This window comes from Setaria viridis, chromosome 3, assembly GCF_005286985.2.
Source record: "Setaria viridis chromosome 3, Setaria_viridis_v4.0, whole genome shotgun sequence".
Taxonomy (NCBI): domain Eukaryota; kingdom Viridiplantae; phylum Streptophyta; class Magnoliopsida; order Poales; family Poaceae; genus Setaria; species Setaria viridis.
In genome coordinates, this window is record NC_048265.2 from 25529559 (window position 1) to 25546318 (window position 16760).

A 16760-nucleotide genomic window follows, 5' to 3' on the forward strand; every position below is an offset into this window, starting at 1 on the left:
CCCTGAATCGATCAGGGGGTCATGTGACCAAAAAGTACATTCCTTTGTACTTTTGCTAGCGCGTGTGTGTGTGAACCCCATTTGGTTTGTATGACAAGATCGAGTGCATGCGCTAGCTGCAGACCGGGAGTTGGCCTGACGTGGATGTACAACAATGACGCTTTGCTGGCCCATTGCAATCAGGCTCACTCCCATTCATAGCTACTAATAACCTAGCTTATTAGCATAAAGACCACCCATGCTCCTCCCACGAGGACGAGGACGAGATTCGCAGCTAATGACTAGAGGACGCTCCTCCCCCGTTCTCCATGCTCCAGCCCTCCCTCACCATGGAGGACGCCATTACTGTCGCCTAGGCAACCTTGAACTCAGGGGAAGCCATCACCAAGCCGCGGGAGAGGAGACTGATTCGCTACTCGATTTGGCTGGAGAGGGAGTTTGATTTGGTGGTGGACGCTTCAATTTGGCCGGAGGTGGGCGAGAGATGGGGCGGCGCGCGAGGAAGCGGCGGCGCTGTCGTGCTCAAGGGGAAGGAGAGGAAGCGGTGCATGGTGGGCTGTGGAATTTTTTACGTTGCGGGCCCCACTGTTATGTCTGTTTATGGGCTTAGCATTGTGGGGATTGTAATATCTATTCAGACTACTCCTGGGCCTATCCACATAGAATACATTGCTCTTGCCCTAATAAACCGTATCGAATGGAATTATTAGTAGCTACTACTCCAATTTTTTCTTGATTATACCAATTAATAAACCGCGTCAGGAATTTGTATCTATACAGCAGCCAGCCTGCAGATTGACGTCTCCAAATCTTTTTGTTGATGATCTGTATATACTCTTAATCATCAATGATTGTGCATATCTCCGGTTGCGTCCTCATGGTATCAAATATTAATTGCGTGGCCATATTATTTGGTCTGTTACTGTATCCCAGCAGGATTTTACTAGTAGTGCAGGCAACCATTAGCCTTGAAGATTGTAAAAGACTTCCATGTATAACCAAACGGTGGGCCTCATGCCAGGGGGTCGTCATGTGTGGAGTAGCGCTTTTAAATAGCCCCCGTCGCCATAGCATGCTCGTTCAACCGAGAGAAGGACAAGGGTAGAGGGAGGAATTAGGAGAGGGAGATGGTGTCCAGAGAGCAGAAGAGAGGAGTTTTGCACGAGAAGCTGCAGATCCTCCGCAGCGTTACTCATTCTCATGCGGTAATTTTCATCTGCTCATCTGCTCGTCAAGATTATCCAGTGCTCTTGCGCTATATGTTCTTCGTTCTTCTGGACGAACACCCATCATATATCCTCTTGTTATGTATGTGAAACAATCCAGCTCCTTGTATTGCTATGTGCTGTTGATTACCTTTCAGTAAGGAAGGTGGTTTTCCCCTCAGAAATTAGGGGGCTGATCATTTAGCTTTGCCTGAATGGTTTAGTTTTTCGGTTGTTGATTTCTTGCATATGTGGTAGATAGATATAGATTGATTTATCTTGATTGAAAGCTAACTTCTTGAGAATCAACACCCACCTGGCCACCTTGGTAAATCAGGTCCAAACTTCCATTATTATCTGAACCAATAAACAGCCTCAAAATTACTTCTCGAATGAAATGTCAAAAACAACAAAGTGGTTTGTACAGTAGCTAAACTTATGTACTGTGCAGTCATGCTATTTTTTATTAACCATTCATCTTTCACGTCATTTCAATTTTCACCCGGAAACTGAAAGTTGTATGATGCATGTGTCATGCAGGGAGATAACATGTCGATAATTGCTGACGCATCATCGTACATCAAAGACCTGAAACAGAAAATCGCAAAGCTGAACCAAGAGATTGCATCCGCACAGCACGCCAATGTTTGCCAACCATTGGTGAGTGTTGAAATCCTAGAGAACGGTTTCCTCATCAATGTGTTCATGGACAAGGGTAGCCCAGGACTACTTGCTTCGATTCTTGAGGCATTTGACGAGATTGGGCTCAGCGTGCTTGAAGCTAGGGCTACCTGCGCTGGATCATTCCGTCTTCAAGCTGTAGGAGAGGTTGGAATTCTGAAACACCGTATACACACCCTCTATATTAATGAAAATCTTGATAGATATTAAAGAGCGTAAACATCAGCCTGTTTTTCTGTTGAAATAAAACTCATTTCGATTTTATGCAGGAAGAAGGTGAGGATCTAATCGATGCACATGCCGTGGAGCAAGCAGTGGTTCAAGCAATCAAGAACTGTCCTTCAAACTGATCAACCTGCTAGAACTGTCCGATCGAGTTTAATTTCATGCTGTTGGAGTTTAGTGCTAGGAGCACAAGATTTTCCGTCTAAACTCCATGCTATACCTATAGCTATTTATTTTCATCCTCCTTGGAAGAGAGCAAAGTATATTCTCTTCCTGCAAGTGTCAATAATCTTGCATGTTATGCTAGTTAGGGGTATCTTATGGTAATGTCATTATGTCAATATATATATTGTTGCTACATCAAATCATCAGCTTGCATATCTAAGTTCTACAGTTTAAAAGAATCACCCGTCGTGTAGCTTATTGACATGGCGTGGCCCTCGTTATCTTTTCTCGCCCAATTTTTGCATGCTTGCGTGGAGGTGATAAAATGCTGTCGTGGTCCAAAAAAACGCTAATGCTTGGAACTGGAAAGACAATGACTACTGACAGTTTGTTTGGCTTTGGCTGGTACCTCAGTCCTCACGGGCAAGATCAGTAAAGAGGAAACAAGAACAAGGCAGTAGCAGTCCCTCTTGGCTGCCATTTCAGTCCATGTCTGCCCCTGCTGTCTGCATTTGCCTTGTAGCAGCCCAAGCTGCTGCGGCAGCACAGCCAGCATGGTTCAGAAAAATTAAAGCAAGAGCTACACGCCTACATCTCGCTGCCTGAACCTGAAAGCTACATTGGCACGACCTCCGCAGTGGCTACTGCTGCTATCTCCGTAGTAGTTGTGCAATCTCATCATCAACTGTTTGCTGCTTGCGTTCGATGCATAGCGATGTAGAGAGTGGCCAACTGTTTGCTCTCTCTCTCTGTTTTTTTTTTTTTTTTTTTTTTTTTTTGCTACTAGGTGGGAGCGAGGACCTGGAGGATCAACCAGCCCAGCCCATCACTACAGTCCTTCGGCCATACCCATGAAGAAAAGGAGTATCAGCCCGACCCACTCCAAGAATCAAGGGCACAGAGGCAGAGAGCAGGCCAGGAGCCCAGGACACCAACAGACAGATTGGCTCATCTTTTCGTTGGCGGTCCCTCCCTCCCATCCTCCCAGCAGCAAATCCGGCCTTGAGTCAATATTGCAAATACATGTGTCGCATCTCTGGCGGGAAAACGCTAATTAGTGACACTCACAGCTCAGCTACAAAGAAAACATGATTTGATGCTCTTATTATTTGCTGAGCAGATACACAGAAAATGACTCGCCGCTCCGCATTTAGGGCTCCCTGTTCCCACTGTTCTGTCGATTGCCTTCGATCTTGGCGACTACCTCCATAGTTGATGAAATGTTGAATACGCAAAGGACGAGCCTGTGGGCTGAAGTGTCACAAGCTCCATACCTCGGTGTCACGCTCAGGCTCAGACCGCAACCGTGCAGCCACTATTAAGATCTCACATTCAAGCAAGATTTTGAAAATTAGCACCGCTCTCCCTGCAACAAAGAAAAAAAATAAATTTCTGGTTTTGCTCTTTTTGAGGTACTTTGCAGCTAATAAAAAAGGAACCAAGCGGCCAATGCAACCGTACAACAAGTTCGTGTGTCAAATCACCAGGATAGATGATATTAAACAAAGCTCAACAAATAATTCGCACATTGATCAATGCCTAATTTACATAATCCCGATCATTCCAGCATTAATCTAGACATGCCAGGCACAAAGAATCTCTACTGCTTAAAGCTTATTCAATCGGTACTCTGATGTGCCTGCCAGGCAGCCATCACTACAAATAAGGCAGGTGATGGAGCAAAAATTTCAAGTCGGCGATTAGGGGTTTTTAATTTTAATTTGAGAACAACGAGAAGATAACTCGAACGGATAGGATTAAGGCGCGATCCGTCGCGGGGAGAAGCAATTGCGCAGCCCTATTAGCTTCTGCCACATGCCCGTGAAGCAACCCCGCTGTCGGAAAATGAACGAGGGAAATAGTATTTTTTTTCTTTTTAGTTATATCATCATCGCTGACATCATCAAGGTAATTTTGATTCATTTTCTTTGATCGTACATAACTCTCACCTTGAATCATCCATTTCATATCCATTTGTTCCATTATATTCTTTTGAACGAGATGTATGGAACAAGGTCCATATTTAATATGTTTTGAAGTTTTTTTAAACTATTATCAACTTATAATAATTGTATAGCAGTACCTTATATATGAACTGTGTAGCAACTTATGCAACTTAAATAGAGAAAAAAATTAGTAACTTATGTATAAGCAACGGTACTAATGATTCATATCTCTCGCGGTACTATCAACTTATATAGAGGTTATTTTACTACTGGAAAACTAAGCATTCATCCGACGTGTTAGTACAGGACGCACGTCACGCACAGTACCACCGGAGCTCCTGTAGTATCGGTTTTGGAGCCTCAGCCGATACTAAATGGTAGCTCGTGGATCGCGTGGCCAATAGCTAGATTCCCTTGGAAGTCATTTAGTACTAGCTAGTGGCTTCAACCGGTACTAAATGGCGGCTGGTAACTTGAACCGGTGCTAATTATAACCATTTAGTACCGGTTTCAAGCTACCAGCCGGTAGTAATCATTTGTTCTATAAATCAGCTGCTTCCTTCCTCCCCGAGCAAGCTCAACCATTTGCTCGAGCTTCATTTTTCTTCACTTGACTGGCTTCTTCACCAGACCGGTTAGCAACTTCATTCTCCCTCCTTTGGTAATAGTATTCTAGGGTTTTTTGAGCTAGTTTTATGTTACAAATTGAGTACTTGTTGCTTTATTAGAGTGAGGAGAATGGAGAGTTTTTTAAATGAGTTTTATGTTACAAATGGAGTACTTGTTGATCTTTTAGAACGAGAAGAATGGAGAGTTTTTTAGAGTAAGGAGAATTGAGAGTTTTTTGAATGAGTTTTTTAGAGTGAGAAGAATGGAGAGTTTTTTAGAGCGAGGACTAAATATTATAAATGCATTTACTCTTTGTTTCCCCTACCTAATATTGATCAAGTTCTTTATCTAATACGAAGCTCTATATCCATTTTTCACGTAATACGACACAGATGGACCGACAATGGATGTAACACCTCCGTTCCTCCAATACCAGAGAACAAAAGAACTTAGAGTCCACAAACTCTGGCTGAACTTCATAAAAAGAATCTTGAAATAGTTTTCCACACACCTTTTGGAGCCAGATTTTCATAATAGAAGTATGATGGCCAATAGCCGGTTTAGACAGAGATTTGTTCACTTACCTTGACCCATCGACTTTTGGTTAGTTTTGGATTGCCAAAATGGGCCATGCTCAATCAACAGGTCTTTTGCCTGGACAGGCTATTGGGCCAACATACTTCTATTATGAAAATATGGCACTGCTCCAAAAGACGTTTGGACAATTATTTCAAGATTTCTTTATGATATTAATTCAGCTAGAGTAGGTGGACTCGTAGATCTTATGTTGTACCATTATTTTAGGATTGGTGTATCTTTTTGTCTTCCAAATTAACGGTCGTGATGTGGACGATCCTATGTTCTAAGTATCTCATTTATGTAAGACTTAATATGTATATATGATGAATTTTTATCCCTACGATTTCATATATATAATTTTTATATGTCATGAGGATTAGAGTGAGGAGAATGGAGAGTATTTTAGAATGAGTAAAAGGAAACTTTGGAAAATAAAAACAGTGCGTGCGGGAAAGGAAACTTAGGAAAATAAAAGATAGTGCACACCATTTTAGCAATTTTAGTACTGGTTGGTAGTCCTACCTGGTATAAAATAGAGAAATTTAGGACCGGGCAAGGCTTCCAACTATACTAAATGGAGCAATTTAGTACCGAGTAGGTCTTTCAATCGGTACTAAACTTTCGCACCTACATATACTTCATCTTCTCCAAACACTTAGCAGTTCCCGACAAAGTCGCCCCGTCCCCGGCTCTGTCGCCGCCGTCCCGTCCCCAACCGCCGCCATTGCCCCCGGCCCCGACTGCCGCCGTCGCCCCCGGCCCTGACCGCCGCCGTCGCCCCGTCCCCGGTCTGTCGCCCGTCGCCCCTGTCCCCATCGCTGTCGCCCCCATCCCCGACCACCGCCATCATCGTCACTGATTGGGCCGCCGCCGTCGCCTCCCCCGCGGGCTGTCGTCATGCCTCTCCCTCCCCCGGCTCCCCCGTGGGCTGCCGCCGTGCCTCCCCCGCGCTCCCTCCTCAGTTAGTTTTTCTTTTTTACGATAATTTTAATTTTGATGCATTAAAATGATTTTGCTACTTGTATTGGATTAAAATGATGTGCGTATATGATAATGTATTATTGGTGACAAAGTTGACTAGTTAAGAAAAATGGTGGCAAATTATCTTATCACAATTTTATTCGACAGTTTGAGCTAACTATGCCAAGTGGAAGTTCTTCTTGCTGCGGTGGTGGCGGCCATGGACACTACATTTTTGAGGAGCCACCATTGGCTTGTCCTCTATAACATCCCATCCTTCAAAGGCCCTGTTTGTATCCGATTATTTCCCGCTTATTGGTGGAAATAAGCGATAAACCCACCGAAATGCCTTGCTTATTTCCCGCTTGTCACGTAAGCCGCTTAGTTGAAAATCCGGAATAGAACTAGCGGGGCGCTTATCTCGTACGCGGGTCTGAATACGCTTCTGGGGCAAGCGGACCGTTTTTCCGCAGGTACCCTCGGCCACCGACGCCTCCATCGTCCACCCCCGAGCCTCCTGCAACCGCCGCCGCTCCCGTCCGCTCCAGATCCCGCCGCCGCTCGGGTCGCTCGGGCCGCCTCCTGACCTCCGCCGGGCTCGGCCCCCGCCGCCGACTGCCCCTGCCACCAGGGCTCGGCCCTCGCCTCCGGCCACGCCGCCTGGGCTCGGGTCCCGCCGCCGGACGCCCCTGCCGCCTGGGCTCGACCCCTGCCTCTGGCCGCGCCGCTTGGGCTCGGATCCCGCCGCCGGCCGCCGGTGCCGCCCGCGCTCGGCCCCCGCCGCCGGCCGCCCGTGCGGCGCCTGTCGCCATCTGCCCGTGGCACCTGAAGTGTTGAGGGAGGGTAAGAAAAGATTACCCTCAGTATTGAATACCTACTGTCAACTTATAGTTAGTACTTCCACCACCGAAAAAATTTCATGAGAGGCATGCCATTTTCGTGAGAGGGGAATTCACCTCAGCTTCAGGTTGCTGCTTGAAGGGAAAGATTTTCCAAAATCCAACGTGTAGCTATGAAGTACCATTTTATAGGTGTAAATCTTGTTGCTTTGCTTAGGCTTTTTGTGGATGGAAGTGATTGAATTGTTTGATCAATTAATTTGTTGGACAACTAATGACAAGGCTATATGTAAATTTCTTCATTTATTCACCACGAATTTTTGGCATGCCACTCCAAAATGATTCAGTCAATGTTAGGATCTTGTGCCAACTGAATGAACACAGATGGTCACAACGATCCTATGCCTGGATTAGTTGGCACTCAGTCCATTGCGAACGCAGAACTGCTGAGCCTGAGCATATATATGCACAAGCTCTGAAACAGGCTTGCTCCGGTGGTTGCTTCATCAGGGGCAAAATGAGTGTCATACAACACTTAGTGCTGGATGTCTAATCATTGAGGATTGAGGTATTGGAGGAAATATAAAACCATACACAATTTTGGTTATACACTATTCAAGAGCATCGTATTAAGCCATCTCTGATTGAGCCTTTTTCCCATGCATGATTACCAAGTCAGTTTCACTGTAGGACACTAGTTTACTACAACACCTCTGAGTTGTACACAGAGATCTTGAGCAACGTCGGAGATAACAATTTAGTATGTTCAATCATTTACTTCCCCTATAGAGTACCTCATAACAATTTTATGCATGCATGTAGTTGCTGCAGAGGATCTGGACAGCTGTTGCTGCTACGACTGCAAGGCCGCCAACAAATAGCAAGGTAAAATTGGTGTCACTTCTTAATGGATTACTAAAATGATAGATTGTGGGTTGTATGGTCAGTAAACAAGCTTGTAGATTTGTATTTAATTCTACAATACTGTAATCAAATTTTAGATGAAAAAGTCGTCAAAGATTGTGGCAAAATGGGATTCGTTTGCTGCGAAAGCTTTCAATGACATTTGCGTGGAAGAAGTACTTGCTTTCAATCGGCCGCAGCAATGTTTGAATGCGGTGGGATATGCAGACCTTATTAGAAAGTTTTATGAGCGTACCAAGAGGCCATACGGTGAGAGTCAAATGAAGAATAGGTGGGATATATTAAAAAAAATGTATACCCAATGGAAGACTTTGAACTTGAGATCAACAGGATTGGGAAGAGATCCTGTTACTGGTTGTATTGTGGCTGACGATGAATGGTGGGAAGAACAAAATAAGGTGATCCCACTAACAACAATGCTAGAGATATAGTTCACATACACGTTGTTTGTTTATTTTGAATTAGAGTATAATAGCATGCTGTTTTGGTGATATTTTACAGGCTATGCCAGGTTGTATCCGGTTTAGAACAGCTCCGCTTGAATATGAGGATCATATGCGAATCATGTTTGAATCGGTCATTGTTACAAATGAAACTTCATATGTTCCAAGTGGTGATGGAAACGTTGATGTTGATGAACATGATGTTGTTGATGTTGAGGGCACCAATGATAGGGAGGCACATAAGGCCCCATCCAGTTCTGAGCGGAGGGCTTCAAAAAGGCCAGCTCCTAGTTCCCCTAAAGGAAAGAAGAAGAAGACTTTTAGAGACCAGTGCATGAAGCGGTTGGTCGATGCATATGAGTTGAAAGCTCAAAGTAGTAAACATTCAGCTACTTCATAGGTTGTTGATCACATTAGAGATGAGATTGGGAATACGTTGGAGCAAGTCATTTAGGATGGGGCTGAGGAGGGGAGTGATGAACACTTCTATGCCACACAACTTCTTCAAAAAAAGGAAAACCGTGATGTGTTCATTACATTGAAGACACCAAATGGGAGGTTGAATTGGCTGAGGAGGGCTTGGGAGATAAGGAAGAAGCACTAGGGTGTTGCATTAGTGTGCCATTTCTCTTTCATTTCTCTTATGTTGTGTGAGACATAATTTCAATTTTCTAAGTATGCTGTGTGAGACTATGAACCTTCTATTAGTTGTGTTGTAACAATAAAAATTCATCTGATGACTTGGTTAGTGCTTTTTGACAGGCTTGCATTTGTTTTGATGAGTACCTCTAGTGCAACTAGTGAATGTGAAGGCAACAGTGATTCTGTTCATACCATGGATGTTGATGAATCTGATGATACTGATGATGATTACATAGTGGCAATGCTTGGTCTGGACTACATGGCATCATCTGGTATGAACAAGAAGAAGATTACTACTACGATAGCAAGGATGACTGGAATACAGTGGGTTGAGTTACAACTACAAGATCCAGTGGAGTGCTTTAACATGTTCAGAATGAGGAGGTCAGTTTTCTTAAGCCTTCATGACACTTTGGTGCAAGATTATGGATTGAGATCAAGTAGATAATTTTGTAGCAAGGAAGCACTAGGAATGTTTCTATGGGCTTGTGGTGCACCTCAATCTTTTAGGCAATGCAAGAATAATTTCCATCGCTCATTAGAAACTGTGAGTAGAAAATTTGAAGAGGTTCTTGAATCTATCATGAGATTAGCTGTTGACATTGTGAGGCCTAAGATCCATAATTTTCTACTATTCATCCTAAACTACAAGAAGCAAGGTTTTGGCCTCATTTCAAAGATTGCATAGGAGCAATTGATGGTACCCATATACCCGTAACTGTGCCATTAGCTGATCAATCGAAATACATTGGTCGGCATGGGTATCCTTCACAAAATGTCATGGCGGTATGTGACTTTGATATGCGGTTCACATTTGCTGTCACTGGTTGGCCTGGTTTTGTCCATGATACTCGTGTATTATTGGACACGCTTCTCACATACAAGGATCAATTTCCACATCCTCCCGATGGTAAGGACGAGTTATGTTGCAATTTATTTTTCAGGGAATATTTGCTCATTGTGATATAACATATAAATATAACATGCAGGTAAGTACTATCTTGTTGACTCCGGATATCCTAATAGAAAAGGATTTCTTGCACCCTACAAGGGACAAAGGTATCATGTTTCTGAGTGGCAGCATGGTCAGCATCCGGTAGGATTGAAAGAAGTGTTTAATCATGCACATTCATCCCTTAGAAATGTGATTGAGCGATCATTTGGAGTTCTAAAGATGAAGTGGCGCATTTTCTTGAATTTGCCCAGTTATCCGGTTAACAAGCAGTCGAAAATTATAGTTGCTTGTATGGCCCTTCACAATTTCATTAGAGATAGTGCCGTACATGACGTGCATTTTGAAGAGGATTTTCAGGAAGATGATGGTAATTCAACCCAACCTAGCACAGATGGTGGTGGTGGTGCTTTAGGAGATGACATTGATATGGGTGCATTGCGTGATGCTATTGCTGTCGCTATGGTTTCATGATTTGTTGTTGTACCCATGATGGATGTTTCCATACTAGACCGATCTATCGTATGAATTTCATATTATTGTAATGTAATTTCTATTTAACAAACTCCAAAGGCATTAGAATTATTGTCTTCCCCTCAGATTCACAATAAAAATGAGCTATTATCAGCCTTAGGGGCATTCAGGTCAATTTACCAACTAGGACAGACAATCGACACAAAATAATCAGGATTGCCAAACACCCTGCTTATTCAGACAGCAGATTCTCCAGGCAGCAGGCTTATCAGATAAGCTTGCTTGCTAGATAAGCGAGTTCCAGAAAAGCGTATACAAACAGGGCCAAAGCCGCACCTCCCAGCCCTTCCGAGGGGCGCGCACGCGTACACATAGTACTCTATTTACACTTTCATCCTCGCTTCGTATAAAAGAGTTAACCCGAAGGTGCTATGCTGGTTGACAATTTGCTCAACTAGCAAGGTGGTACTAAACATGCACACCTACACTCATGGGCCACACTGGGCCAACCAAATCGGGCCGGGTGTCACATACACCCCTCTTCCCTCAAAGAACCCGACATCCTCGTCGGTCCAACTCAGCCACACTTGGGCAAATATCTAGGAACATTCCCTCTAAGCGCACGATGTACGTCCAATGGCGGCGCCATATGTCATGCCGTGTGTCCCATCCAGAGCCCACACGCACCATGCACCATATGCCCGCACACTGATCCGTACGCGCAACCGCGAAGGTCGGCTCTGATACTATTTGTAACACCTCGTGCTCAAAGCCGCACCACCCAGTCCTTCTGAGGGGTGGGCATGTGTACACATAGCACCCTGCTTATACTTTCATCCTCGCTTCGTGTAAAAGGGTTAACCCGAAGGTGCTATGACTGGTTGATAAAAGCTTATAAGTTGGCTCCACCCTTGCTTAACTAGCAAGGTGGTACTAAACATGCGCACCTACGCTCATAGGCCACATTGGGCCAACCAAATTGGGTCGGGTGTCACATCCTCCAAGAATTCACTTCCCTAATCACGTCATTGACTTGCCAAAAGGCGATCGAAACAAAGGAGCAATTCCCAACATAGTAATATTCTTTCCTTCTTGTAATTGTTTTTTACTACACATGAATAATTCCTAAATTTTCTTGCATACAATGTAGCTTATCGACAATATTAAATGGTTGAAAGATGTTGTCGAAGCTCTAGGTGGTACTTCTCCTTTAGTGCAATCCAAGATAGTTGGTTCACAAAATTTTAAAAGAGTAAAAATTAGTACCTGTTCGAGAAACATAGGCCAATTGGATGAGAGTACCAGGACAGCCCATCCCGATAGTTTCAATTGCCGCATGGGATCAATTAGCACCAAGTAGGGTAACTTTTGAAAGGACCGCCGTGGAGGCCTGCCTACAACAGCTTATGGATCATGGGTACTTTGTACCAGACTTCTTATACTTTCGAATAAAGACGCTCGAGGAAGGAGAAAGCAATGTGACTAGAACTACTGAGAGGCTTTGTCAGCTGGATCAATTTGACATGGTATGGAACATATCTAATCATTCTTTTATCTTTAATTATGTAACATGTTTTAAATCTCATCAAGTTATTCTCTTCTTTTAGGATGTCTTTGGTCAAACCTTGGTAGCAATGAGCTCATGCGATTCTGGCTCAAGTCTTGGATGTGTTGAATTGTAGTTACGCCGATGGAAACCCGATACGCATTAGAGATTTCAAGCTCCAGGCTCATCTCACTTTCTACAAGCCATTTCAGTTGATGTCGTTTCCATTGTTCGAGATTTATGGTAGTGCATGTGACCGCTCTTGTGAAGCGCTAGAGAGTGCACTAATTCATACTCTAGCTTATATTGATGAAGTTCTAGGCTTTATGATTGGAGACTTAGCTATGTGGCATATCTACATAAATGAAATGAATTATTAAATATGTAGCATGCATGGATGTACTCCTACCATACCCTTTTCTTATGGATTTGAACTTGTTCTCTCTAGGACCTTACGCATTGATGTACGAACTATTGAGTGTTAATGATTTGAATTGGTTGACACTTGTGATACTTGGATTTGAATGGGTTGATATATTAACTTAATATTATTAGTTAAAGCTCAATTGATTACGAATACAAATTGAAACAAAAGGGTAAAAAAAAAAGAAAAGGAATAAACTTTGGACCGGTTAGTAAAACCAACCGGTACTAAACTGCCGTCCGCAACAACGCAACATGGCTCGCAGTTTGGTACCGGTTGGTGTTACCGACCGGTACTAAATGGCGCATTTAGTACCGGTTGGGCTGACCGGTTACCGACCAATCGATACCGGTCGAGCGTCCGGTACTAAAGGGGGTTACGTCGATCCTCCAGCAGTGTTTATCAAGTTATATAGAGACTATGTATCAACTTATATGTAATAATTTTTCAATTTATGTGTACTTGTAATATGAACATAATTAAGTTTATATACTAGTACACCTTAAATATAAATTGTCAATGTAAAATATTTCAAAATATATGCAGTGGTGCACATTGCAGTTATCACATTTTAATTAAAGAAGATCAATTGATACTAATAATGACTCAACATGCCACAAAATGACAAAAACATCCAGCAGGCCAGCCAATCATGCAGTCGCCTCCCTCGCAGCCTCCTAGGCTAGCCCTCACACATGCAATGGGGTGTGAAGGTCGCACGTTGGCACTCCAGTGTGACCTGTCATCATATAGATTTTGCGAACTCGAACTAGAGAACTATGTATCGTGGACGGTGCACCGGTAGAGAACTGAGTATTAGTCCTGATTGGTAGGGCGTAAATCTCCCAAAAAACTATTCGGGATTAATCAATCGAGACAAAAGGGGATGTCTTTTGTCCCGGGTCCCTCGACCGGGACTAAAGCAACATTTATCCTGGTTGGTATTCCCAACCAGGATAAAAGAGTTTTCCAAAAAAAAATAAAAAAAGCACCGGCGGGCATCCGCTCGCCTCGGCTCCCGTGCTGCCCGCCTCGGCTCCCACGCCACCCCTCTGCTTCACCTGCACCACCCCTCTGCCCCGCCCGCTGCCTCGGCCCCACCCCGCCCCGCCGTCGTCGGCGCCTGCCTCCGTGCCCCGTCCCGCCGGCGGCGGTGCCCGCCTCCGCCGTGCACCATGCGGCCTCCGCCTTTGGCTCCCGCGTCGCCCGCCTCGTCTCGATCCACACCACCCCTCTGCTTCACCCGCACCGCCCATCTGCCCCTCCCCGCCCCGCCGCCCGCGGCGCCCACCTTCGCGCCGTGCACCCGTGTGGCCTCCGCCTCCGGCTCCCGCGCACCGTCGGCCGGCCGCTCGCCAGCCGCGCCCGCTGCCTGCCTGCGTGGGAAAGAAGAAAGGATAAGGAAGAAGAAGGAGGGAGGAGAGGATAAGGAAGAAGGAGGGAGGAAGGAGAGTACCTGCCGCTGCCTCCCCCGCGTGACGCCCTCGGCCCATCGCCGCCGCCTCCCCCGCGTGCCGTCCTTGGCCCGCTGCCGCCACCTCCACAACGCTCCGGCGCCAGCCCGCCGCCGCCCCGACCCCCACCCCCCCCATCCCCCGCCGCTCGCACCTCGCTCGGTTCCGCGCGCCCGCCGCCCGCCTGCGCGTGGGAAAAGAAGAAAGGATAAGGAAGAAGGAGGGTGGGAGGGAGGAGAGGAAAAGGGAGGAGGAAGGAGCTAGAGTACCGGTGCATTTTCTGAGACAGAGATCGAGGAGGTGGAGTGGTGGGGGCGTTAGTCCCGGTTAGAAACACCAACCGGGACTAAAAGAGGGTCCTTTAATTCCGGTTGGTGTTTCTAACCGGGAGAAAAGGCTCGTCAGGGCCACTGGCCTTTACAACCAGGATTAAAGGAGTTCTTTAGTCCCGGTTGGTGAGCCCCCCGCTAGTGGCTGAGTTTTAATCTCGGTTTGTGAACCTTTTATGTCGGACCTACTTTAAACCGGGATAAAAGGGAACGATCGAAAATCAGTTCTCTACTAGTGATTCTACTAGTGATGGCATGCTCGTGCTACCCCACCATGTCGGGTAGCACACCCGAAGCAGGAAAATAGTTCGTGTCATCCTGGTCTAAGCACCATTGCTACCTGGCTGGACCACAGTAGCATGTCCAGACCGCCATTATTTTGCACGACCCATTTGGCTAGCACTGGGATATGCATGTATATACATTTATATCAGGACGTGCATGATTGTTTATCTAGTGGTTTTATCTCTACCGCAAAACAAATTATAGTGAAACCTATCAAACTATGGTAACATTTACTTTAAGAAAGATACTAAGGTATATTGAATGAAGATAAATGCAAAATCATACATACAATAAGTAAAGAGATGAGCAAGATAATGTGGAACCCAGTATTACGAGCAAATCATCAACCCCGGTCCACGGTAGTGTTGAGGCAATGTGCAAGCGCTAGTGGAGGGAGTATGGTGGTGTACGCGCATGCTTGAGGAAATCCTATCCACCTTCCAGAAGATAGATAAATAAACATCTATAATCTAGCAGTAGCTCAATAACTAGCCCACAACGGTCCAATAAACTATCTCAACATTTTAGATGAACACGTAAAAAAGTTGGTGAATATAAAAAAATATTGAGCAAAAATATATTGGTGAGTGCAAAAAAAGTTAGTGCATGTAAAAAATTGTTGAGCAATAATGTTGGTGAATGTTAAAAAGTTATAGAAAAATGTTGGTATATATAAAAAATGTTGGTCAATGTCAAGAAATGTTGATAACAATTAAATCAAACTTTTTGAAAAAATATTGATGAATGCATGTTGATAGATGTTAAAAAACTGTTGTACATGGGCTATACGAGCTTTAAAGATAAGTTGCTTACCTACATTGGGATTTCAAAGATAAGTTGTTTACCTACATTGGGATTTAAAGATAAGTTGTTTACCTACATTGGGATTTTCCTGGGCGTCAGGATTCGCTGGATTAGCGTCGGGAAGTTTAGACGCATCCATTGTGCTCGCGGTGATTTTAACCCGAGCCACAATGACTGTTGGAAAAATGCAAAGTATAAAACAATTGCCACTTAATAGAACAAATGAAGAAAGGAAGAGATAAAGTCGAATCACCTTTGCAGTTGTAAGAAAAGGGCCGCGGCTGCGAAAGCATGAATCTCAAAGCAAACAGAGACGAAGGTTCCAAGAGTTTGCAACACACGAGGGTGCGAAAAGTTATGGCACCCTCCCTCTATTTATAGGCACCGAAAGATGCCGCTTCGTTAACCGCGCCTAACGGTAAAAAGACACGGGCAAAAGGGTCAATTCACCCACCTTCACAGCTCGATCCATTCCAGCGTGCGAGGGGGACGTTTTTGTATTCTTGATCGAGATCAAATGATTTTCGAGGATTCATCCTGCTGGAGTTTGAACCTCACCCACGAGGAGCTACTGTTGGGATCTTGTTCAATGATATCAATGTCACCTTCGCACACACTCTTTTATGGATCGCATTGACTCAGGGCCAATCAAATTAGTTTTCACCTTCACAGGGTGAAATCAACATCGCTACCAAGATCACCCTCACCGAGATAGTTGCGAGGGTGTTAGATAATTTGTTCGCCACTTTCGCAGGTCTCCACATCGAGAGGAAGGGAGCGAAGGTCTATGTCAAGCCCATGGGGGAAGGACAAAGTCGGCAAGCACTTTCGCACGAAAGGAATCCAGGAGCCTCGCGGGATCAACCTTGTCAAAGTACCAGGAAGAGGGTCACGTTGCAAGCGTGATCATGATGGCGTGAACCGCATGACCCGGTGGGAGAGTTCAAGTCGGATTATGACTCTTTCTTTACCATTTTGTACGGCATATTCTAAGAATGTAGTGGTTGAGTAGGGATAAATTCGGTATGTAAAATGTCGGTTGGCCTCCCTATAAAAGGAGAGGCACCCTGCTATATAAGGGTTCACATTTTTTTAGAAATACAAGCCCTTAGATAATGTTGTTTTCCCATCAGTGTGTGCATTGTTTTAAGTGTTTGGTAGAGAGCTTGCTATGAAACAACAGACATAATTATACACGCCGACCTTACTGCTTTCTTTTGAGCCCATTAGCAAAGCAACCTTAAGAGCTCCTCTTTAGCCAGCCTACAATATGG

General features: G+C 44.7%; 1 protein-coding gene and 1 pseudogene across 1 annotated transcript; both read left to right on the forward strand.

Moving 5' to 3' along the window:
- Positions 1–1045: 1045 nt before the first annotated feature.
- Positions 1046–2476, forward strand: LOC117847753 (transcription factor bHLH61). The gene is made up of 3 exons (XM_034729030.2): positions 1046–1205; positions 1746–2033; positions 2156–2476. Exons 1-3 carry the CDS (start codon positions 1128–1130, stop codon positions 2234–2236), a joined length of 447 nt encoding a protein of 148 aa, XP_034584921.1. The 5' UTR covers positions 1046–1127; the 3' UTR covers positions 2237–2476.
- A 4114-nt stretch (positions 2477–6590) lies between these two features.
- Positions 6591–12326, forward strand: LOC140222207 (uncharacterized; annotated as a pseudogene).
- Positions 12327–16760: the final 4434 nt, after the last annotated feature.